This window comes from Microtus ochrogaster, unplaced genomic scaffold (genome assembly GCF_000317375.1).
Source record: "Microtus ochrogaster isolate Prairie Vole_2 unplaced genomic scaffold, MicOch1.0 UNK130, whole genome shotgun sequence".
Taxonomy (NCBI): domain Eukaryota; kingdom Metazoa; phylum Chordata; class Mammalia; order Rodentia; family Cricetidae; genus Microtus; species Microtus ochrogaster.
Window position 1 is genome coordinate 591,448 of NW_004949228.1, and position 23,920 is coordinate 615,367.

A 23,920-nucleotide genomic window follows, 5' to 3' on the forward strand; every position below is an offset into this window, starting at 1 on the left:
AACACTGGGGAGACAGAGGCAGGCAGATCTGTGAGTTCAAGGTGTGGTAGCACACACATAATTCTCCCTGGCCTTCCATCCAGGGTGCACAACCTCTTGACCATGCCTGAATCTAGTTTAATAGCTTCAATGATATCTGTTAGGACCTGCTCAAAGAAACGGTCAGTCTTGGCCGGGTGGTAGTGGCACACACCTTTAATCCCAGCACTCGGGAGGCAGAGGCAAGGGGATCTCTGTGAGTTCGAGGCCAGCCTGGTCTACAAGAGCTAGTTCCAGGACAGGCTCCAAAGCTACAGAGAAACCCTGTGTCAAAAAGCCAAAGGGGGGTGGGGGGACTGGAGAGATGGCTCAAAGGTTAAGAGCATTGCCTGCTCTTCCAAACAACCATCTGTAACTCCAGTTCTCCAGTTCCTGGGAATCTGATGCCTCTTCTGACCTCTGCAGGCATCAGGCATGCATGAAGTACATGCATGCCTCTTCTGACCTCTGCAGGCATCAGGCATGCATGAGGTACATGTATGCCTCTTCTGACCTCTGCAGGCATCAGGCATGCATGAGGCACATACATATAAAATCAATAAATATTTTTTTAAAAAAGAATGGGCAGTCTTTTTATTCAGAAGGATCTTCACAGCCTTTCTAGGCTTCATTCCACTTTGATTCACTGTCACTAACTTGGGTTTGACAAAGTCCTTGCTTTCTTTCACCTCACTTTTCACAGAGGCCACAACCAAGGCTAGGGTTGTACCTCCCTTGATATTCACAGACCAGTTCAGATTAACGTTTTTGGTGTAATCAACTTTATGAAATGATTCATTGGAAATGAGAGGCTGTGGATTCGTTCTGAATTAAGAAAAATCAGGTTTGATCAAGGAAGAACCCCTGAGAAATCTCCAATAGGAGCTGATGGCCCAGATGATTAACGTTTCAAAGGACCTCTGTTGGAGTTTCCTCTGAGTTCTGCATCTATAACAGCTTCAAAACTGCTGGATGAGATGATCAAGCCTCACAGAATATTCCATTTAGGACTTGATTATAATTCAAAATTTTCTTTAGGTCCACATTAGATGATCAGTACCCTAATCAGCAGGAAGGAGCCTGGAAAACTATGCCCACATTCCAAAAACATGGATTATGGATGTTTGCATTTGTTTGGAATATTGGTTACAAGTTGTTATGGATAATGGTCAGGAGAAAAGCTAAACAAAAGAGATTTGATTCAGAGTTCTTGTTTTTCAACAAGGGGGGAGGGGAAGTGCTGTGGGACATGGTCTGTGCCCTGGAAGTATAGGCAGGGTGACCAGACAGGAAGTAGAGGCAGGGCAAGGAGAACAGGAAAGATTCAATCTGCAGTCATCACCCAGACACAGAGGAAGCCAGGCACAAAGTAAGCAAGATGTGACTGCCTGGCCAAGAAAGGTATCAAGCCACATGTTTAGCATAGACAAGAATAATGGGTTAATTTAAGATGTAAGAAAGAATTAATTAGGGCTGGAGAGATGACTCAGTGGTTAAGAGCACTGACTGCTCTTCCAGAGGTCCTGAGTTCAATTCCCAGCAACCATATGGTAGCTCACAACCACCTCTAATGAGATCTGGTGCCCTCTTCTGGCCTACAGGCAGGTTTTAAAAAAAAAAGGAAAAAAAGAAAGAATTAATAAGAAGCCTGAGCTACTAGGTCAATCAAAAAAAAAAAACAGCCAGGTGGTGGTGGCGCATGCCTTTAATCCCAGCACTCGGGAGGCAGAGGCAGGCAGATCTCTGTGAGTTCGAGGCCTGCCTGGTCTACAAAGGGAGTTCCAGGACAGGCTCCAAAGCTACAGAAAAACCCTGTCTCGAAAAACAAAACAAACAAAAAAAATTACCAAGTTAACTTGCACAGCCTACTTGATAGAAATAAGTTAAGAAGTGTATCTTATGTCTACTAACATTGACTTCAATTCCGTTGAATTGGAAACTCTAATGGAAATAGATGAGTTTCCAGGTGCATGCAGCATACTAAATTTCAACAACATGAAATAATGTAAACAGAACTACAATAGAAATGAGACTGAAGCAGTAGTAAAATGCCCCCTTAAAGCAACCTCATGACCAGATTGACAGGATTGTATCAGAGCTTCAAAGAAGAACAGCAAAGTACTTAAGATACTTCTTGACACAAAAAGGAAGATTAGTTTATCTGATATTAAACCAGATAATGATACAACCAAAAAGGAACTACAGATTGATGTGGTCATTTAAAAAATATTGTTAGCTCTTTCTCTCTTGCTCGCTCTCTTCTCTCTCTCTCTCTCTCTCTCTCTCTCTCTCTCTCTCTGTCTCAGTCTCTCTCTCTCTCTCTCTCTCTCTCTCTCTCTCTCTCTGTCTCAGGTATGTGTGTGCACATGTGCACACACGTGCCCACCTTAAATACTGCCCACTCTCACCTCCTACCTCTATACTATCCTGGTCTACAATTCCAACAAATCTGTTTTGATCATCTTCATTCATTTTGCTTTGGGACCCACTGAGATTAACCAGAGTCATCTGTGAAACTGTGGGTTTGTAGATGTGTAGGAGTCTAGCGGACTACAAGCAAAGGCGGTGATTCTGCTCCTACAGTTCCATCCATAGACAACAGTTGAGTGGTAGGTGGTGGGGTCCTGTGAGCTTTCCCTTTCCTAGACTGATGTGGTCTAGTGTGAGGTCAATGCAGGTAAGTACAGCTGCTGTTGGTTACTGATTACAGCAGCTGTATGGAGTCTAGAGAATGGCATGTCTTAGCTCTTCCTCCTCTTCCCCTTCTTATTTCCTTTCCACCTCCTCTTCTTTAATGTTCTCAAAGTCATAGACAGGATGGTGTAACTCATGTTTTTTAGGACATACTTTCCTTATTTTCTTTGTCAGGAACACCTAAAAATCTCTGCATTCATCATTGTATTTTCACCCATAGAGAAAACTTTTAGTTTAATCTCAAAGCATCTTTATTTAGCATTTGAATTTAGCCTATTACCGTTTGATGTAAAGATGTAGTCCAGGAGGCTGGCAGTCAAATCAACGTTAGGCTGTCTAGCTTTTATCTGAAGGGTTCAGAACTCACTGTGGGGTGATATCGGGGTGCAGCCTCCTCCTAGATCCAGTTCAGGTCTAGGCTAGCAGCAAGCAAGTGCGGAGGCGGTGCAGAGCGAGTCCAGGACAGCCTGATGGCCAGAGCTGAGTGGTAGGCAGCAGGAGACGGAGTGGGAGGGAGCTTTCAGTGGGGCGGAGATACTGGCCGGGAAACAACGGATGGAGGATGTTGGGCCTTAGGTGAGTGTAGGGAGGGGTTAGAGGAGTGACGTAAACGGAAGATGGTAAACCTTGTAGTGTGGGACCAGGGATGTTGAAGAGCTAAATAAAGAAAGAAGTTTTGAACTGCGGTTCTATGTCTTTGCTCGAGGGCCTGCACCGTGGGGAATCGCGTGGTGCAGACCTGGGTGAGGAAGACCCTTCCGCAGTCTCCACGCGGGGCGGCCTGGGAAAGCCAGCAGCTCAGTGGCGGGAACCGCAGCCCGGCGGCCCCGCAATCTCCCAGTTCAGAGGAGCTGCGGGGCTGAGACCCAGGAGGGAAGGGACCAGGGGTTCGAACAGTTTCTGTGCTGTTCATAAGGAAGCTGGCTCCGAAATTCTCCTGTGGATTTCTTACCCTTGTCTTAAAGTTTAGATGAACTGGACTAATCCTGATTTTTTTCATTGATTTGGTTATGAAAATATTTCTTTTTTGTTTTTGTTGCTGTTTTGTTTTCAGGGGTGGGTGTATTCAAGACAGGGTTTCTCTGTATCCTGGCTGTCCTGGAACTCACTCTGTAGACCAGGCTAACCTCGGCTTAAGAGATTCATCTGACTGCCTCCCCACCGCCGTCTGACTGCCATAATATCCTGGTAAGTATACCCTAGTAGAATTGTTGCGCCCAGACTTTCACCCCCAGAAAGGTCACCAGAAACCAGAGAAGACCAGACTGCAAAAGCACGGTTTATTGCTGCTAATTAGCGTAAATCAAATTGCAGTTCGGAGGAGCTTGTCCAGATACCCACCCTAGTTTGCAGGGAGGGTGGAGGAGCTGAGCTCCTGCGGGGTTAGTCTTTTTAAGGAAAAACTATAAGAAAGCCTTTTAGAGCCGCTTTGGCACAGGTGCCAGGTCTTTTGCTCTTTCCTATCCTGCTGTGTTAGCTAGTTGTTTGTTCTTTGTTTCCAGGGCAAGGTCACTTCTTCACCGTCAGGCGGCCTTGTGCTTGGAATTTCCCCGGGAGGGAGGAGGGACGACCACTATCTTCCTGGGAACCAGCTAGTTTGGGTTTCTATTTTAAAACACTTAGATAGGAAATTTCTTTTTCGCCTCTATGAGAATAGAGGTGAGGGTCCCACAGAACATTTCGATGTATCCGTTGTTATTTGCAAACACGTTTCTCTTTGTTATGACGGAAAGGACAGAGCTCTTGAAATTTATATTCATTCACACTAACACCCGTGTGATAGGTGGTACCTGAGGACTTGGCATCCCCGGAGAACTTTTAGGTATTAGTTATGAAAGGAAGTGTAAGGGCTTTTCCGAGCAAGGGAATCTTTGCTGTCCGGAGGCAAGAAATAACGCAAAGTCACAACAGGCAACAAAAATCAAGAAAGACATCAGAGGGCTGAGTAGAGGGTTGGGCTTTCATAATATCTCTGTGTGCAGTGACCTAGTAGAAAAGGGCAATGGGGCTGGAAGTGTTTCTTGGCGGGCGATGAAGGCTGAAACATTGGCCATTAACAGGGACTCAGGAGTTGGGGATTTCCAAGACTGTTGAGTTTCGGGACAGCCAGGATTTTTCCTCTGGCCTATTACCCTACAGGAATGCCTACAGACTGAGTTGAATATATATATTCCACTTTTATGGTTGTAAATATTAGCATTTAAAAGTAAACTTTTTACCCACCATTAATTTTCTGTCTGAGACATGTGCACTCTGGCTTAAATACAGCATTCTGAAAAGTGTCTTTGCCAGGCCTTGTGGCACAGGACTTTAATCCCTGCACTCAAGAAGCAGAGTCAGGTGAATCTCAGTGGGTTCAAGGTCAGCCTGGTCTACAGAGTTCCAGAACTCCCGTAGGTAACAATGAGACCCTGTCTCAAACAAAACAAAACAAAACAGACCAAAAAAAAAAATTTGAAGAAAAATGGAATGTGTCTTCTTGTGCTGAATTTTTAATTTTGTGTGTTGGAGTCTGGAAAGCACCATATGTTGTTTAAGAGTACGAGGTCACAGTATTTTCACAGTTAGAAAAGGCATGCATGCCAGGTGGTGGTGGACATGTCTTCCATCCCAGGACTAGGGAGGTAGAGAAAGGTGGATCTCTGAGTGTGATGCCAGCCTGGTCTCCAACTCGAGTTTCAGGACAACCAGGGCTACACTGAGAAACTAATCCCCAGGTCATATCCATCTGGAGTCCTCTGGGTTTGGGGTCTGAAGTGCATGGATTCTCCAACAATAGGGACTCACCTTCGACCTCTGGGATGCCACCATGGGCAACAGCTCTGTGACCAACAACTTCAAAGCGGGCTTCTCACACCTGATGTTGGTTGTTGTGTTGGAAAGTCTGTGACTCTTGTGAGGAAAATCATCAGCCCAAACGGGAGCTCTTATTTACACTCTAAATGGACGTGCATACACAGATCTGTGTGTATTGCAGGCATTTTTGGTAGATGATAGCAACATGATTCCATATGGCATTTTGAACTTCCTTACTGTTATTTTACCCCCCTTCTGTATTTATGTCTGTTCCTTCTCCATAATGAGATCTCTCTCCATTTTTCCAGTTCCCCCTTTAAATCATTGTTCCCTGTTATTCCCTTCTCTATTACTCCCCACACCCCATAGAGTCTGTTTTTATTGTTCTGGCTACTGCACTCACTCTAGGTTGTATACTCACATCTGAAGATTTGGAGCTAGGAACTGCCTATGAGAGAGAGCATGCAATGTCTGTCTTTCTGGATCCAGGTTACCTCACTCAATAGGATCTTTTCCAAGTCCACCCATTTCCCTGCAAAGCTCATGATTTCAATTTCTTTACAGCTGAATAGTATTCACATTTTCACTACCCATTTGTTAGTTGAAGGAAATTTAGTTAGGTAGTTTCCATTTCGTAGCTATTGTGAGTAGAGCAGCAATGAACATGGTTGAGCAAGTGTCTATGAAGTACTATGTTGAGTTTTCTGAGCATATACCAAGAAATGGAATAGCTGGGTCATTGCTTGACTTGTTTAAGGTGAGGATTTATTTGCTTAGTTGAGGGTTCTCCACGTGGATTTCCAGAGCGGTAGATAAGTTTGTTTGTTTGTTTGTTTTTGTTTTTTTCTAGACAGTTTCTCTGTGTAGCCCTGACTGTCTTGGAGCTAGCTCGGTAAACCAGGCTGGCCTTGAAATCACAGAGAAGTGCCTGCCTCTGTCTCCACGCAGGGAAATTAAAGGCATACACCACCACACTCAGGTAGTGGCTACATATTTTGTTGATAGGATTTTTATTCCCTATGTTTTTGTTTTTGAAGTTGTTGTTTGTTAGATTAATGGTAGTATTTTTCTTCCTTCTCTGTGAGAATTAGTGATTTGCTCTCTTGTGCGGCGAACTTTCTGACCAGCAGGAAAGAACAGCCACCAGACGAGGATTCTTCTCAAATCACGCTTTATTGGAGCCTCTTCGTTGTAGGGAGAGCAGAAAGCAAGGGGCAAGGGGCTCTGAACTATGGCTGCTTATATAGGGAGTCTGCCTAGCAACTTTTTGATACTTTGATCTGGAGACCTACCAGCAGGAAAAAAAGCAGGGAAACATCCTTGTCAGTTACAGACCAGGATGTTTCCCTGCCGGTCAGGGAAGTGTGGGCAGCTAGATCACAACAACTCACCCTGTTTTCCGGTGGAAGAACTGCAACCCTAATATGGAGTTTATCAAGCGAGGCTGGGGCCAAATGCCATCTTGTAATGGCAGCTATTTGAATCGGCTCCCAGCACTCTTGTCCATGGATTCCTTCCCAGTTCTCCTGTATTTATCTATTTTTCACATGAAATTTATTCTTTCACATGTTCTCATGGATGATTCCTCTGACTCTACTGTATGTTTTGCCTCTAATTTATTATCTGCAGTGCTGCTTTAGTGAAACCAATTGTTTTAACTGGGGACTATCTTGAAATGCATTTCTGTCTCCATCACCTTAAAGTGACTTATTTTTCTGGAGGCAACAATATGTTTTACTGTTTTGTTGTTGTTTTTTTTTCTCCAAGCTTCTGGTGTTGTTCATGCTGTCTTGGATTTGGGGTCATTGACTGGACACCTGATTGTATTCTGTTGCTTGGGTCTTTTCATTGTTCTTTAACAGTTTTCAGTAGTAATTTTTGCTTTTCCTTTTTGATCCCTTATATGAAAGTGCAGCAAGCCATCTATTCATTATTCCTGAAAGAGAGACTCAAAGAAAAGAAACAACAAGAAATGGTTGATTCTCCTGTATACATGCCCCAGGTCAGTGGTCATGTCCATTATTGTTCTAGAAATGTTATATTTTGAGACATTGAAAGTCTTTAATTTTCTATTCCTGATAACATTTTAACTTTATTTTGTTGCAAATAAACAACAAAAATTCACATACTGAAATTAACCAGACCCAAAGATTATACAATTCAATGAATTTGTTGTTATTGTTTCTTTGTTTTGTTTTTAAGACAAGGTTTCTCTTGTATATCCCTGGCTGTCCTGAAACTCACCTTGTATACTAGGCTGGCCTGGAACTCACAGAAATCCACCTGCCTCTGCCTCCTGAGTGCTTGGGGTTAAACGTGTGTGCCACCACGCCTGGCAACTCAATGAACATTTATGCCCATTAAGATAGTCATTGGGAACAGAAGCTCTGGAACCTCACATAGGATTTCATATTTTCACAATTGAATATATTGTGATGTACTCATCCACCACCGAAATCCAAAAAGGCCTGTGACAGTATTAGAAAGAGAAAAGAAATTCTTTTTAGCCTTTTTCATAACTGGTGTTCACCTGCATTCAGTCTTACTTCAACTCTAATAGTTAACCTTTTTAGTTCCTTTTTCTGCTATACTCATATATACATTGTTTTCCATATACATGTATTGTTGGCTAGGTTCTTCATATGATGGGAGATGTGGTTTCTTCTTTCTACCACCATATGACCTCACCTGATACTGCATGTTTTGAGTCCATCCATTTTCCTGAAATTTTGTATTACATTTTCTCTTCAGATGAATAGTATTCCACTTTATGTGTATACCATTTTTACTATCTGTTCACCTGTTGACAGACAATTAGGTTGATTGCAGTACTTTGATGTGGTGAATGCAGAAGCAGTGAACATGGATGTAAATATCTCTATATTGGGGTGTAGAGTTCTCCAGTTAAGTTCCCAGGAGTGATGTTGCTGGGTCATATGTTAGTTCTCGCTTCAATTTTTTAAATAATCTGCAGGCTGATTCTCACAGCTGTATTAATTTACACTCCCCCCTCAACACACACCAACAGTTAATGAGGGTTCCTTTCTCACAACACCCTCTCGGACATTTGTTGTCAGGTTAATTGATGACAGCCATTCTTTGCCAGGGGTGATGTACTATTTCAAAGTAGTTTTAATTTCTGTTTCCATGGCATTTTAGGGATCATGAAGATTTAAAATATTTGTTGATCATTTGTGTTTCTGTCTTTAAAAAGTGTCTATTTAGTTCATTTGCCCTTTTGTTGATTGGCAGTTTTATTTCCATGTTACTTAACTTCTGTAATTTTTGGTAATGTCTATATTTGAGCCCCTATCCCAAGTGTCGCAGGTATAGATTCTCTCCTGCTTTGTAGGTGTCTGTGTGCTCTGCTGATTGTTTCTGCTGATGTACAAAAACTCTTGGTTTTCATGGTGTCCCATCTGTTGATACTTGGGTCAGTTCCTGTGCTGTTGCTGTTCTTTCTAATCAGTAATTTCTTGTCCATCTCAATACCCCATGGATAGTCCCTATGTTTCTAGGTTTCTGTGTTTCTCGTTTTAAATAAGGGTTTTGATACATTTTGAATGGATTTTTATATAAATGAATAAAAATCTCATTTCCTTTTCCTGCTGGATCTAGTTTTGCCCCCATTATTTGTTGAAGAGGACATGTTTTTGTATCTATCTTTTTGCCTCCTTCATTAAATGTTGGGGACCAAGAAACCCCCCGACCAAAAGTACCGGCCAGTCTTCCTCATCCTCTCTGCAAGAACAGCTTGCTGCTGAAAGCATAATCGGTTGTGACACAGTTCTCGGAACAGTTTAACCACAAGATGTTCCAAAAAGATATAATAAGAACAAAAACAGCCGGGCGATGGTGACGCATGCCTTTAATCCCAGCACTCGGGAGGCAGAGGCAGGCGGATCTCTGTGAATTCGAGACCAACCTGGTCTACAGAGCTAGTTCCAGGACAGGCTCCAAAGCCACAGAAAAACCCTGTCCCTGTCTCGAAAAAAAAAAAAAAAAAAAAAAAAAAAAAAAGAACAAAAAAAAAAAGAACAAAAAACAACTATTACAAAAACAACTACTTCCTCCTTGGCCTAGGGCGCAATAGTTTCCATTCCCCTCTAACCTTACCCCTCCCTGCCAGAACCACCCTATAAGAATGAAACCCTGCTTGCAATAAACGGAGCCTTGACGCATCTCAGACTGACTCTGTCGTTCTTTACGCATTTGGTTCCCTTTCTCTTTCCCCCCATTCCTACTCAGGTGATTCCTCCTCGAGGCCCACAAATTACCTGGCCTGCTGGACGGGTCAATTAAATATTCAATGAGCATAGCTTTCTGGTTTTTTTTCTGGGTCCTCTATCATATTCTGGTATCCTCCTGTCTTATTTTTATGCCCATAGCAGACTAGCTTTATGACTACAGCTTTATAATACAGTTCCATTATTCTATATTTCCTGTGGCACTTTTCTCTATTCTGCCCCATTTTGTTGTGTTTTGTTTTGAGGGTACACATCCCATATCCACGTATGACCTGTACTTTGGCAAATATGCCACACCTTTAATTCCAGTACTCTGAAGGCAGAAGCAGGTGGCTCTTTATGAGTTCAAGACTAGCCTTTCCTGCAGAATGAGTTCCAAGACATCCACAGAGAAATCATGTCTCGGGGAAAAAATAAAATTGAAGCCCAATTGATATGGAGGATGGACTGTATCCTTATATATTGTTGATTGTGGCCTCATACACTGTGTATGAGGAATCTGTGCCATTTCCTTGAATCATGTTTATAAAAATGCATATGGAAACACATGGACTGGATTGTTACAACATCTTAGAGACATGTGGAATTAAGAGAGACTTACATATATATATTTGGTTTTTTGTTTGTTTTGTTTTGTTTTTGATTTTCAAGACAGGGTTTCTTTGTGTAGATTTAGAACTTGTCCTTGGACTTGCTCTGTAGACTAGGCTCACGTTGAACTCACAGAGATTCACTTGTCTCTGCCTCCTGAGTGCTGGGATGAAAGGCGTGCACCACCACTGCCTGGCATATCTTGGTTTTTAATACTAAATAATACTTGGTTAAGCACATTACAGAGTGCAGAACATGGCTGGCACATGTTGTTTGATCTTGCCATGAAACTGATGTTCTTAATTCAGATTGTAGCCTACTTGTATTTCTCTTTTGTATTTAATATTAGGACAGTGATGATGTGTCCATGTGTTTGTTGACACCTGCTTTTCTCAGGAGAATTGCTGCTCACATCACTCACTTGGTTAGGATGCTCAGTGGTGACTTTCCAAACTAGAGAGATCAGGGTTTGTTTTTTTTTTCTCTCCCCTAATCCCCCAAACAGGATCCCACTGTGAAACCCTTTGACTACAACTTATTATGTAGCATTATGTGAAATGCAGCAGGAACAATATCTTGGGATATTGACTGACTGATGTGCATAAACCATCACATTTGGTACAGAAAGTACATTCCTCATCATTGCTTTGGCCTAGTCATTTCCTGTGAGAACAATGGCTCTACTCCCTTACCCTGAACCCGCAGTGTTTTAAAGTAAAGATTGGGGAAATGGGCTCTGACCCTCAGGTCTGCATTTCCATTTTTGTTTTTTTGTTTTGTTTGGGTTTTCGAGATGGGGTTTCTCTGTAGCTTTGGAGTCTGGCCTGGAACTCGCTCTTGTAGACCAGGCTGGCCTCAAACTCATAGAGATCCCCCTTCCTCTGCCTCCCGAGTGCTGGGATTAAAAGCTGAGCCATCACCACCTGGGAAGTTTGTATTTCTATTCCTGACTCATGCATGAATCACACAGAATATGCCACCACTTTCCATTTCCAGAGAAATAAAGGAAGAATCATGAACACTATTAACTTAAAATCTTTTAGACAATAAAAAGTATACATTGAACACTACAAAATTCAGATGCAATAGCTCAGATTTTCTCGTGAGCCATTCTTCTGTACTCTATTTTATTTGTAAAGCAATAAAAGGTGACAGTAATTCTCACACAATTTAATGTATCCATTTATTCGTAGGAAATATATGCCACTTTTAAATGCATTCACAGTCACTGTACTTATGTGTACATGCTTAGCTGCAATGAAAATATTATTTGATGTGATTTTGAACTTCCATTAATTTTTACAACTCTTGGGGAGTGAAATATTCTTCAGAACTTCTAAAAATATTATTTGTCTAAGTTGGCTTTATGTGTTTTAGGAAAATTTTAGATTATATTAGATATGGCTGATGCAAATTTTTCTACCTTCCCAAATATTCTTATAAAATTAATTTCATGAACTATCTATCATATATATTAATGTTAAAATTGGCAGTCTGAAGTCTAGTTACACTCCTTGTTACTGAGGGAAAAAATACAAAACTTTTTGCCTATGTCAGTATTAATATCTGCCTTCCATACCTACACCTTTGCTATTTAGCTAGGTGTCAGGCCTAGAGTTTAAACATCCCAACTGAGCCTGTTAGAATAGAGTCATGTAAGGCACAAGAACACACAAGATTGATTGGTGTCAGTGTTTTAGCATGATCTACAGGTACAGCATTTAAAGCACATTTCTTCATGATGATTTTTCCTTCTGAGACATGTACACTGTGATCCTGTGAGACATAAACACAGCATCCATAAGAGATAGAAAGTCATGTCCAGATTTTAAATGTGTGTTGTTTCATATATCTACTTGTGACATTATTATGTCATCCTGTTTTGAGAGAGTTGGAAAATTCATTATAGAATGTTACTGTGTTTAAAAAAAAATCATCTTTTTGAGTAATTCTTTTCACTCATCTACATCTCTAATTTTCTTAAGTCTTCTTCTATTTAGAAAAGTACTCTGTCCATTACCATCTGGTCAACTGTACTTTTGTTTCCTTGTTTATCGGCTTAGGGTTTCTCTGTGTAACAGCCCTAGCTAGCTGTCCTGCAATTCACTTTATAGATCAGGCTGGCCTGGAACTCACAGAAATCCACCTGCCTCTGCTTCTTGAGTGCAAGGATTAAAAGTGTGTGCCACTACACTCAGCTAAACTGTATTTTTAAATTGCAGGGTCTGTTGACCTTCAGGGATGTGACTGTGGACATCTCCCTGGAGGAGTGGAAATGCCTGAACTCTGCTCAGAGGGCTTTGTACATTGATGTGATGCTGGAGAATTACAGCAACCTTCTATTTGTGGGTGAGAACAGTTTGCTTTTAGAATTTGTAACTCATCTTTGTATGTACTGGCTTCACAGGCTGTAAAAGCTCTGTTAAGCTGTCTTGGAAACAGCAGGAGACTAGGGAACATTTGGTAAAAAGAAAGAACTTTTTTATGGTATCTGAAAAAAATAAACACCTTTATTCTTTTAAAAAAGCCTTTAATCTTAAAAGGAATTGGGTCTTCTGAACTATACTCTTTATGGTTGAATCAAAGCTAATTACTATCCTCAATAATTGTTTCATCTACCTTGAAGGATTCCATTCTGTTTTTGTGAGAATTCATACAATTATAGTGAATGAAAATTGTGAACTACTGAAAGCTCTATTTTCAATAGTTGTTGGTTGACTTAAGAGAGAACTTAGAGAAACAGTCATTTATCAAATATTTAATCTTAGAACAAGCCCTGTTAATATGACTTGTACTCATTTTCAGAGAACTATTGCAAATGTGATCCTGTCCATCACCATGTGAAGAATGAAAAGAAGTCTTGTCAGTGTAATGAGCTTGGTAAAGTGCTTCATGACGCCTCCACATGTGCATTCTATAAAACAAGCGAAACTACAGAAAACTCTAGTAACTACAGATGCAGTAATCACAGAGATGACTCCATTGACTCATCAAACCCAGAAAGACATGACAGCATGCACACTGGAGAAGAACCTTGCAAATCTAAAGACTTTGAAAAATCTTTAAATTTGTGTCCCAGCATTAATAAAGATCAGAGATTCTCCACTGCAAAGAAGGAGCTCAGGCAGGGAGAATATGATGACTGTCTCGACTCCATATACAGTCTTTTGCAACAAAGAGTCTACGTTAAAGAGAAACCACACCAGTGTGAGAAATGTGGGAAATGCTTCAGTACTGCCTCAAGCCTCAGCGGACAGCAGAGAATCCATACTGGAGAGAAGCGCTGTGAGTGCGATGTTTCTGACAAATCTTTCACTCCATATACAAATCTTAAAACACATCAAAGACTCCACACTGGAGAGAAGCCTTACAAATGCGGTGACTGTGGCAGATCCTTTACCCACTATTCATCTTTTAGAAGGCATCAGAAAATTCACTCTTTAGAGAAATTATACAAATGTAAAGAGTGTGGTAAGTCCTATATTGAGTTATCACATCTTAAAAGGCATTACAGAATCCATACTGGTGAGAAGCCTTACAAATGCGAGGTCTGTGACAAATCATTTAATCAGTGCTCAAGTCTTAAAACACATCAAAGACTTCATACTGGGGAGAAACCTTACAAATGCAAAGAATGTGGAAAGTCATTTCCTCAGATGTCAGCATTTCATAGCCACCAGAAAACGCATACAGGAGAGAAGCCTTACAAATGTAAGGAATGTGACAAATCCTTTGCCCACTGTTCGAGTTTCAGGAGACATCAGAAAATCCATGCTGCGAAGGAACACTATCCGTGTCTTGAGTGTGGCAAGGTCTTTCATCAGCTTTCACGTCTTAAAAACCATTACAGACTGCCCAGTGGAGAGAAGCCTTACGAATGCAATGAGTGTGCCAGATCCTTTACCCACTATTCATCACTTAAAAGGCATCAGAGAATTCATTCTCTAGAGGGATTATACAGATGTAAAGAATGTGATAAGTCCTTTATCCAATTATCACATCTTAAAAGGCATCACAGAGTCCATACTGGTGAGAAGCCTTACAAATGTGAGATTTGTGACAAATCCTTTACCCAGGACTCAACTCTTAGAATACATCAGAGAGTTCATACTTGAGAAAGACCTTACACATGTAAGGAATCTAACAAATTTTTTACTAAGTGCTCAACTCATAGAGCACATCAGAAAATTCATACTGGAGAGTAAAATACCATTTAAAAAATAATGTGACATAACATTTATCCAGTATTCTATGCTTACAAATCACAACAGTATACATAATAGAAACATAAATAGCCAGGAGTCGCGGTGCACACCTTTAATCTGAGCACTCAGGAAGCAGAGGCAGGAAGATCCCTGAGTTCTGAGTTTGAGGTCAGCATTGTCTACAGAGCAAGCAAGTTTCAGGTAGCCAGGGCTACACCGAGAAAACCTGTCTCGAAAAACAAAACAAATAAACAAAAAAGTAAGAAAGAAACAAAGAAATTTGTGAAAGTCTTTAAGGAAGATTAAATCTTAGAAAATATCACCAAGTTTATGTTGAAATAAAATTGAAAATGTAAGTGTGTGAAAAAGCTTGGGTTTTGGGGTTTTTTTTTTTTTGCCTTTCTTTTTTTTTTCTTACTGTGTATGCTTACTTTGCCTGCTTGTGTACTGTGCACTTCATGTTTGCCTGCTACTTGTGGAGGTCAGAAGAGGGCATCAGATGCCCTGATGCTGTAGTTACAGACAACTGTGTGCCACTTCGTGTGTGTTGGGAATTGAACACCTGCCCTCTAGAAGGGATGCCAGTGCTAGTAACCACTAAGCCATCTCTTCAGTCCCTGGAAAAAGCTGTAATAAAAACATTTATCTTGTTCAACATCTAAAAATTCACAATAATGCCAGGTATGGTGGTTCACACCTTCAATATCTACACTCCGGAGGTACAAAAATTATGTGGAAGTATTTACACCAAACTAGAAACAAAATGATATAGCTCCCATTAACCACCAGTAGACCCTTAAGAGGGAAAGGAGACTCTTGGAACACTCCCTCAGCCATGATGAAATGGCAACTATTCAACCTTACTCAGTTGCTTATTGGCAGTACTGCATCACCCACTATCAACTACAAGAGTACACTTCTTTCTCCAAGGTTGAGAGTAGTAAAGATTGGTAATTATAAGCAGGAATATTTAGATGGCATAATAACAACATGATCATCAAGAAAACATCAGTAGGTTCTGTCTTTGGACCTTTAATTCCCAAGCCATGGTTTTTGGCCATGTTTACAGTACTTGGCATGAATTCCCTCTGTGGAGCAGACTTCAAATCCAATCAGGAGAGAGGTTGCTTCTTCCCATAAGCAGCCGTGCCAGGGTTGCACCAGTACACACATGTTGGCTGGTAGGTTTGTTTGTAGAATGTAGGGTACAGGAGTAGATGAGACCATTGACATCTTTTCTTTGCAGTCCTGTGAGACTCTCCTGGTAAGTTTAAGATCTATCTTGCAATCAAAATGTTTGGGACCTTCAGCAACACCATGTACTTATGGTGGCCAAGCAAGAGCACTTGCAGTGGCCTGCTTTGTTTGGGGTGACTATGGGGCCTCCCTGTCTAGTAAGTCCTAGGCCGACGACCCATACCTGGTACAGAGAGTTCCATTTAAAATACCTGGTGTCTGGAAGCAGCATTATTTACCCTTGTGGGATACCTCCAAGGATTTTAAATTCATGTTTAATATTAACTTGTAAGAAAACAGGATTTCATAAGACTTCATAATCCTTACTTTTGGTTGACCCATCCACTTCTTTCTTCCTGCCCCATTCCCAGTTAAACACTTAGAATACATTATTCAGTGTCCCATTAGTTATGATCTGCTGGCCTGGTGTGTCACCTGGGTACCCTGTTTTTTTTTTTTTTTTAAGAAACGAGCCCTGCCCTCTCCCAAACCCTCCCCTTCCACAGAGGGAAGCAGATATCCTGTTTCCTCCAACCTGTACTCTCTCTCATTCCATCTCTCTCCTGAAGAGGTGACTTCTGTTCTCTCCCTCTCTTCCCCCCTTTTCCTTCCCTTCTATAACCCACTAAATGAACTATACCCACTTTCTCTGCATGGTGTCTATCCATCTCTCACCTGCCACCGCTCCTCATGGTACTGGCTGCCCCACCGACCCTCCAAAGTCTCTCGCCTCAAAAGAATTCTGGGATCCTCTAGCCTTCGGGATGACTCAGCGGTTAAGAGCACTGTCTGCTCTTTGAGAAGACTCACTTTGAATTCTCAGCACCCTCACATGGGCACTCAATCCAGAACATCCAGTGCCCTCTTCTAGCCTCTCCAGGCACCTCTGATGCACAAACACACATGCAGATAAAACACGTCTCTAAAGAAAAAGAGGCCAAATTGTTGGTTTCCCAATTTTGGTTTGTCATTGGTTACTTATCTGTGATAATTAGATGTTTGTCATTGTTTCCACAGAAATCAAGTCCCATAACTGTTCTGTAATTGGAGTCAGACAGTGATTTTCTTTTTTGAGACTATCTAGACGAATATATGAAAGTTCCCTCTCTACTTTTCACTTCCACAGGAGTGTATGACTTCCTTTCCCCACATTTATGCAAACATTAGTTATCATTTCTGTTCCTGATGATGGCATTTGTAAATATATATTTATTATGTATACAATATTCGTCTGTGTGTATGTCTGCAAGCCAGAAGAGGGCACCAGACCTCATTACAGATGGTTGTGAGCCACCATGTGGTTGCCGGGAATTGAACTCAGGACCTTTGGAAGAGCAGGCAATGCTCTTAACCACTGAGCCATCTCTCGAGCCCTGATGATGGCATTTGTAACTAGGGTGAGATGAAAAGCTCAAGGAGTCCTAGTCTGCATTTTCTGATTGGTTTATAGCCGCTTTTCTTAAGTTTGGGTTTGTTGTTTGTTTTATTTTTGTTTTTACTGTTTTAATTTTGAGGTTATTACATTATACTAGTTATACATTATACTCTAATATACTATAGTATATGTTATATTATACTATATATGCTATACTATGTATAACATACATACTATACTATACATTTTATTATTTCACCTTTCCTTTTCCTCCCACAAATCCTCCCATATACCTCTCCCTGATCTCTTAAATTTATGGCCTCTTTTTTTTCATTGTTACTACATATTGATATATCCATGTATCTACATATATATTTCTCAGTATAGCCTATTCTGTCTATGTCATGTTCCTTGTATGTATGTTTTCAAGGCTGATCATTTGGTATTGGGTAACCAATTGTGTGTTCTCCTCTGGGGAGACTATTTCTCCCGCTCCAAGCATTCCCCAGTTGCTTTTAGTTCTGCGTGTAGTGAGGCCTTGTGGACTTTTCCCCAGCCTCTTGGCATGTCCATTGTTATCCTTGTTCCACTCCTTTTGGGTGACTGTGTTAGTGAGATTTTTATGGGAATAGCCTCTGGCCTTATTAGGGAACACAAACCTCACAGCAAACTCACTGATCCACTCTGACTCTTAGAATCTTTCTATCCCCTCTTCAAAATTTTTCCTTTAGTCTTAGGTACAGGAGTGTTTTGTAGATGAAATCCATTGAGTCTGACCTCCACAACTCTGCATTTGATTAGTTGTTGGCTTTTTTTGTAGTGATGTCTGTTGCAAAGAAAAATTTTCTTGATGAGGGATAAAGACCTTGCTTATTTCTGGGTACAAGGAAAAATGTTTAGATTCTTGTTAGGGATTATACTGGTTTAGTATAGTGGTAGTTGTAGTTAGGGACTATACTGGTTTAGTATAGTGGTAGTTATAGTTTTCCTCCAAGATTCACGTCTTCACCTGTAGGGAGCACCTGTCATGGTTTCCCTTTTGTTAAGAGGGTCTTAAACAATTAGAAAGCTGTTTTGTTACATGAAGGCATGCCTGCCACTACTGCAATGGGCTGACCACTCACTTTTCAAATTCCAAGTTCCTGAACTCCCCAAGCCACAATTACAGTATTTGGCTTTGGCTTGTCATGTTTGTGTCATGAATGGGACACTGGCATCTGAATTTAGCCTGTTATTTTTTGGTGTGTGTATGTAGTCCAGGAGGCTGGTAGTCAAGTCGAAGTTTGGGGGTAATACCGGAGTGCAGTGCCCTCCTAGTTCCAGTTCTGGTCTAGGCTGGCAGCAAACATGTGGGGAGACTGTGCGGAGCGGGTCCAGGGCAGCCTGACAGCTGGAGCTGTGTGGAAGGCAGCCTGAAACAGTGGGAGTGATGGGTGTCCAAGGAGGAGGGACACTGGTCTAGACCAGAGGAGTGATGTCAAAAATAAAACAAGCTAGGAAAGCCAGGAAAACTCAATGGGTAGGCAGGGACAAAGGAGTACGTAACCGGAACCTGTGTATGATGGACAGGTTCGGAGGCGGCTCTAAGAAACACAGGCGGGAGGGGCCGGAAAACCCTCCATTTTTAGAAGGACCTCAGGGAAACGGTTGTATTCTGCTAGTGGTGGCGAACACAAACCAGATTCTCGCCGGGACCTGGAAACTCCCCGGAGCCGCAGTCGCCGCGGGGCGGCCTGGGAAAGTCAGCAGCGCAGTGAGGGAACCCGCAGCCCGGCGGCCCTGGAACCTCCCAGGTCAGAGGAGCTGCGAGGGAAGCTGATTTGGAACCGAATCAGCTACTCTTAAGGATACCGCTCTCACAGTTTTGTTGCAGGCGTGTTACTTTGAAGATCTTTGAGATCGTATGAAATGGGGCAAATGCTGATTTTATCATTGTTCTGCGGTTTCCAAAATATTCTCATAGAATGTTCTCACATATAGCAATTGAATTTATGCGTTGATGTTTGCAGACATGGTCCCTTTTGCTGTTGTGCAAAAAAATCCAAAACTGTTAGCATTTAAATTCAAACACTTTCTAACTCCCCTGACCTACCCCTTCCCTTTTCAAAAGAGTAGCATTTAACTTGGAGACTTGGTGGCCCCAGAGAGCTTGTTAGCTCTCAGACCCTAAAGGAATAACTGCAGATTTTTAATTCATATATATTATGAATACGTGAATATATGAATATTATATATATGGGTTCTTTGGAGACAGGGTTTCTTTGGAGCCAGCCCTGCTCTTGGAGACCAGGCTGGCCTCGAACTCACAGAGAACCACTTGCCTCTGCCTCCCGAGTGCTGGGATTAAGGGCGTGCGCCACCACCGCCCCGCTGAAAGCTACACGGTTATGATTATAAACCTTAGTGTTTACTAACAAAACTTTATACTCACCATTATGTTCCGTTTGAAGTGTATCATACTGATGTAAATAGAATAATGTGTTCTTATGCTGAGGTTTGAAGGCAAACCTCAGAGTCCAGAAATGTATGCATGCTGAATGTGCGGATTTCAGGCTACACTATTTTCACAGTTAGGAAACAGAATATATAAGGACAAATTTAGAAAGCGGCTTTTCTGGTGGAAAAAAAAAAAGCACCATGAGCATTGACAAATGGCCTAACTGTTGCCTTTTTCTTCAGGGTTGTTTACATGCAGTGAGGAGACTGTGGACTTCTCTCGGGGAAGAGGGGGCAGTGCCTGAACCCTGCCCATGGGGTTTTGTACAGATACTGAGTGTTTCAGAACTGCAGCAGTCTGGTTTCTGTGGGCGAGAACAGCTTGCTTGCGGTTTCCCTTGCTCCTGTTCAGGGATCCTAGGAAAATAACTATGTCTGTATGTTTGAGAGCTGTGTGTGTTTGAGTCTCACACCTCACAGAGTAAATTAAAATCCTCAGAGGAAAAGGCGAAGTTTGACGAGATTTCATCTGTTTTTCGTATTTGTCCTTTTGAGAGGTGGAAGGTTTCCTTCATTCTTGTCCCATGATAAAATCAGACACTCGGTTTTGACTGAGGTGTGGTTAGAAGTGGGATTCAAGTTACAGAAACGCCAAATGCTCCCTAAATATTTTCAGTGTGCTGACGCTGTATGACAGTTGGGGGAATCATTTATAAAATCCTTTATTTCTACTGAGTACAGTACCGTGTTAGAAATCCTGGTGCTCACTGAAAAATCTCTTTCTTATATTCAGGGCTCTCACTGCTCAGCCAGACCTGCTTACCTGTGGAGGAGAACAGGGAGCCCAGGAAGGTAGAGAGAGGAAACAGTAGCAGAAGATCCAGGTATGGTGGAGGCTTTCACCAGGGGTTCAAGTAATCGTGGAAGTGGGACACATACTCGGTTTCACCACATTGTGTTTCACTAGAAATGATTCTGTAGACGTCCACTGAGAAGGATCCCAGGATATTCCTATTGTAGATTTTAGAAGAATCTCTATGTAGGAATTAGTACTAGGAATAATGATTTCATGTGACATTGCTTGTAAGGGATGCTGTCCCTCTTCCGTTCACATTGCTGATTGTGTCTTCATGCTAATATTAAATGGTTTTTTATTTCTTTAATTTTAATGTAGTGCTTAATTAGGACACTCAATGCCTTTAGGTTTTTCCTACTTAAAAGTTTTGGAGCTTTTTGCATTTACTTGGGCTCTCTGTCTTTTAGGGTTAATTACTGAATTTCTAATATAATGCCAACAGGAATTTGACAAGAATTTCTTACTGTTCTCTAGAGTATTAAACTGTATCTACATGTCTTCCCATTGCTAACCCCTGCTGTCAGTCTTCAGTCTTCATGACAGTACTTGACAGTTTGTATCGCTATAATTTTAATATCTTTTGAAATCGCCTCTAGGTTTGCTCCTTCTTTCATAATTTTTGAAGTCTGTGGTTTCTCACAAGTTTGTGTATTTTAGGATCATTTTCTCTGTTTCTAAAAAAAATACCTGTAAGATTTGGGTACAAATTACTTAGAATCTTTATAGTACCCATACCTCCCCTATGTTGTCTTTACATGTTTGAATGAGCACATGTTAGCAATGAATCACTATTCAGTTGCCTTTAATGTATTTTGTTTTCTACCTGCTGTTGGTTTCTGTGTTCCAGATTCTTTGAGAAGAGAGTTTTTAAAACATAGACATTTACTAATTTTTTTTTTTAAATTGGGCCGGGCGGTGGTGGCGCACCCCTTTAATCCCAGCACTTGGGAGGCAGAGCCAGGCAGAACTCTGGGAGTTCAAGGCCAGCCTGGTCTACAAGAGCTAGTTCCGGGACAGGCATCAAAAGCTACAGAGAAACCCTGTCTCGAAAAACAAGCAAGCAAGCAAGCAAGCAAACAAACAAACAAACAAAAAATTGGTAATTCTAGGAGATGAGCACAGTGGAGAGTATTTCTTGAAGTTAGAAAACTCTACCTGAGAATCTCCTACTATTGCGTGGTTTACTGTCTGGATACCTGCTAGGCATTATTGGTTTTCTGTCTGATTTTCTTATGCATCAATGGATAGTGAATGTCGGAGCTTCCCTGTATCGCTGTCTGTTTTCTCCCTTTCATTGCTTTTTGTATTTGAAAACTGAAATGCATTCATATTGCATACAGTCCTTTTTTCCAGTTTGTGCTTTTGTGTCCTGGTGATGTGCTGTACTGTTCAGAGACAAGTTTCCGACGTCCACATATGGGCATATTCCTACTTTCCGTTTCTGTGCAGGTTTCACTGTTCTAGATCATCCATGAAGACCTGTGGTTCATTGTACGGTGGCAGAGACGAGGATCCAGGCTCATTTTCTGTGTGGATAGATATTTTCCCAACACCATTGGTTTACGAGGCTGCCTGTTGTGCAAAAAGTGTGTGGTATTTTGGTGACATTGCCATGGTCACTGCTCTTGGTCTAGTTTTCCCTCTGCTGCTGTGGTGCACTGAGCTGTGTGTCTGTTCTTCTGCTGTTCCCATGGTGTTATTGGTCATATGGCTCTGCAGTCTCATCTAAAGTCAAAGCTGGGACAACAAAACCTCTGCCTTGTGGGCTGCTCTGTACTCTCAGGGTCTCTGTGCTACCGTGGAAATTTGTACGACTCTCTGTACTGTATCACGGGAAGTTTGATTGTTGTGGAGTTTGAGTTAATATACTAATCTTTTTCATTGTTATTGTTCTTGTCACAGTACTGTCCCATTCTGTGTGCATGGAAATTCTTTCCATCTTCCAGTGTTTTACTCACTTCCTTCCGATAATTAAAGAGTTAACTGGAGAGGTCTTTCTTTTGCTTGGTTAGGTTTTTTTGCTTTTTTTTTCCCATTAGAAATATGTATTTTTGGGCCAGACATGGTGGTGCATGCCCTTAATAACAGCACTCGAGAGGCAGAGAAGTAGGTGGATCTCTGTGAGTTTGAGGCCAGACTGGGCTACAAAGAGGGTTTCAGGATAGCCAGGATTGTTACACAGAGAAATCCAAAAAATTTCAAAAAATGAAAAACAAAACAAAAAAAATTTAAAAAACCTTTTTTTTTTTTAAAAAAAGTCTATCTAGTTTTATGTAAGTAGCAGTAACAACAGTACAAAGCTTTTCTTTTTATTTTTTAATTAATTTTTTCCCATCCCCATCAGTGTTTCCCCTCCTCACCTTGTTTCTTCCCAGTCTTCCCCCCCCAGCTTTCCCTCTTCCTCCCTGCCCCCCATCCACTCCTCTTCCTTTCTCTTTAAAAAAAAAGTCAGGCCTCCCATATATATCAGTCAGCCATGGTATATCAAGTTGCAGTGAGATTAGGTACTTCCTTCTTTTAAGGCTAGATGAGGCAGCCAGTTAGAGGAATGGGTCCCCAAAGCAGGCAACAGAGTCACAGACAGCCCCTGTTTTCCTATTAGGAATTCCACACAACTGTAACATAGGTGCAAAGGAATTAGGTCAGTTCCATGCAAACACTCTAGTTGATGGTTCAGTCTGTGTGACCCCCAACAAGCTTCTCTTATTGGATTGTTGTATAGAAGACGGAAATTTTGCCTCCAACTAGGCATTGGTATTTCCTATTCACTTATATTTTTACAGGTTTTTGTAAGGATTAATTTTGATATTTATTCATCGGCTGCATGTATGTCTGTGTGAGGGTGTCCGATCCCCTGGAACTGGAGTTACAGACAGTTGTGAGGTGCCATGTGGGTACTTGGAATTGAACCCAGGTCCTTTGGAAGAGGAGTCAGTGCTCTTAACCTCTGAACCATCTCTACAGTTCCTTAACTTTCCTATATTGACCACTATATGTTTTTCTCTCTCTGTCTTGGTCTGGATAACAGTTGATGCACTGCGTTGAGTTGGTGTGGAAGGAGCGAGCACCTTTGTCTCTGTCCTGACTAGAGTAGAATGATTTCAATTTTCCTCCTTGAGTGTAATGTTGGATATAGGTTTATGGCTTCTAGTGTTTATGGTGTTGAGGTTTGTGTCTTTAGAGCTTTTATACTGAGCAAATGTGTTATTTTGTACAGGCCTTTTATGGCTCTGTTAACATGATCATGTTTCTTCTCTCACTGAGTATAGATATTTGCTGTTTTACATTGATTGCTTTGTATGTCTTTCTGAAACACTTGCATCCCTGGCATGAAACCAACCTGACCTGTTTCTTTCTTTCTTTTTTTTTTTAATTGACTTTTATTGAGCTCTACATTTTTCTCTACTCCCCTCTCTGTCTCTCACCTCCACTTCTACCCTCTTCCAAGGTCCCCATGCTCCCAATT

At 41.4% G+C, this 23,920-nt stretch overlaps 1 protein-coding gene across 2 annotated transcripts in view; it reads left to right on the forward strand.

Moving 5' to 3' along the window:
* Positions 1-3,294: 3,294 nt before the first annotated feature.
* The window catches only part of LOC106144462 (zinc finger protein 345-like), a 36,138-nt gene continuing 15,512 nt past the window's right edge, over positions 3,295-23,920 (forward strand). The window contains exons 1-7 of one of the 2 annotated variants that reach the window (XM_026778368.1): positions 3,295-3,455; positions 3,767-3,900; positions 7,424-7,510; positions 12,569-12,695; positions 13,152-13,767; positions 13,852-14,158; positions 14,216-14,449. In XM_026778368.1, coding sequence (XP_026634169.1) covers positions 7,481-7,510; positions 12,569-12,695; positions 13,152-13,767; positions 13,852-14,158; positions 14,216-14,449 — 1,314 coding nt within the window. In that variant the 5' untranslated portion in view covers positions 3,295-3,455; positions 3,767-3,900; positions 7,424-7,480. Of the gene's footprint in view, positions 3,456-3,766; positions 3,901-7,423; positions 7,511-12,568; positions 12,696-13,151; positions 13,768-13,851; positions 14,159-14,215; positions 14,450-18,802; positions 18,956-20,391; positions 20,483-23,920 lie in introns of those variants that run through there. The other variant, XM_026778366.1, reaches the window with a different exon arrangement.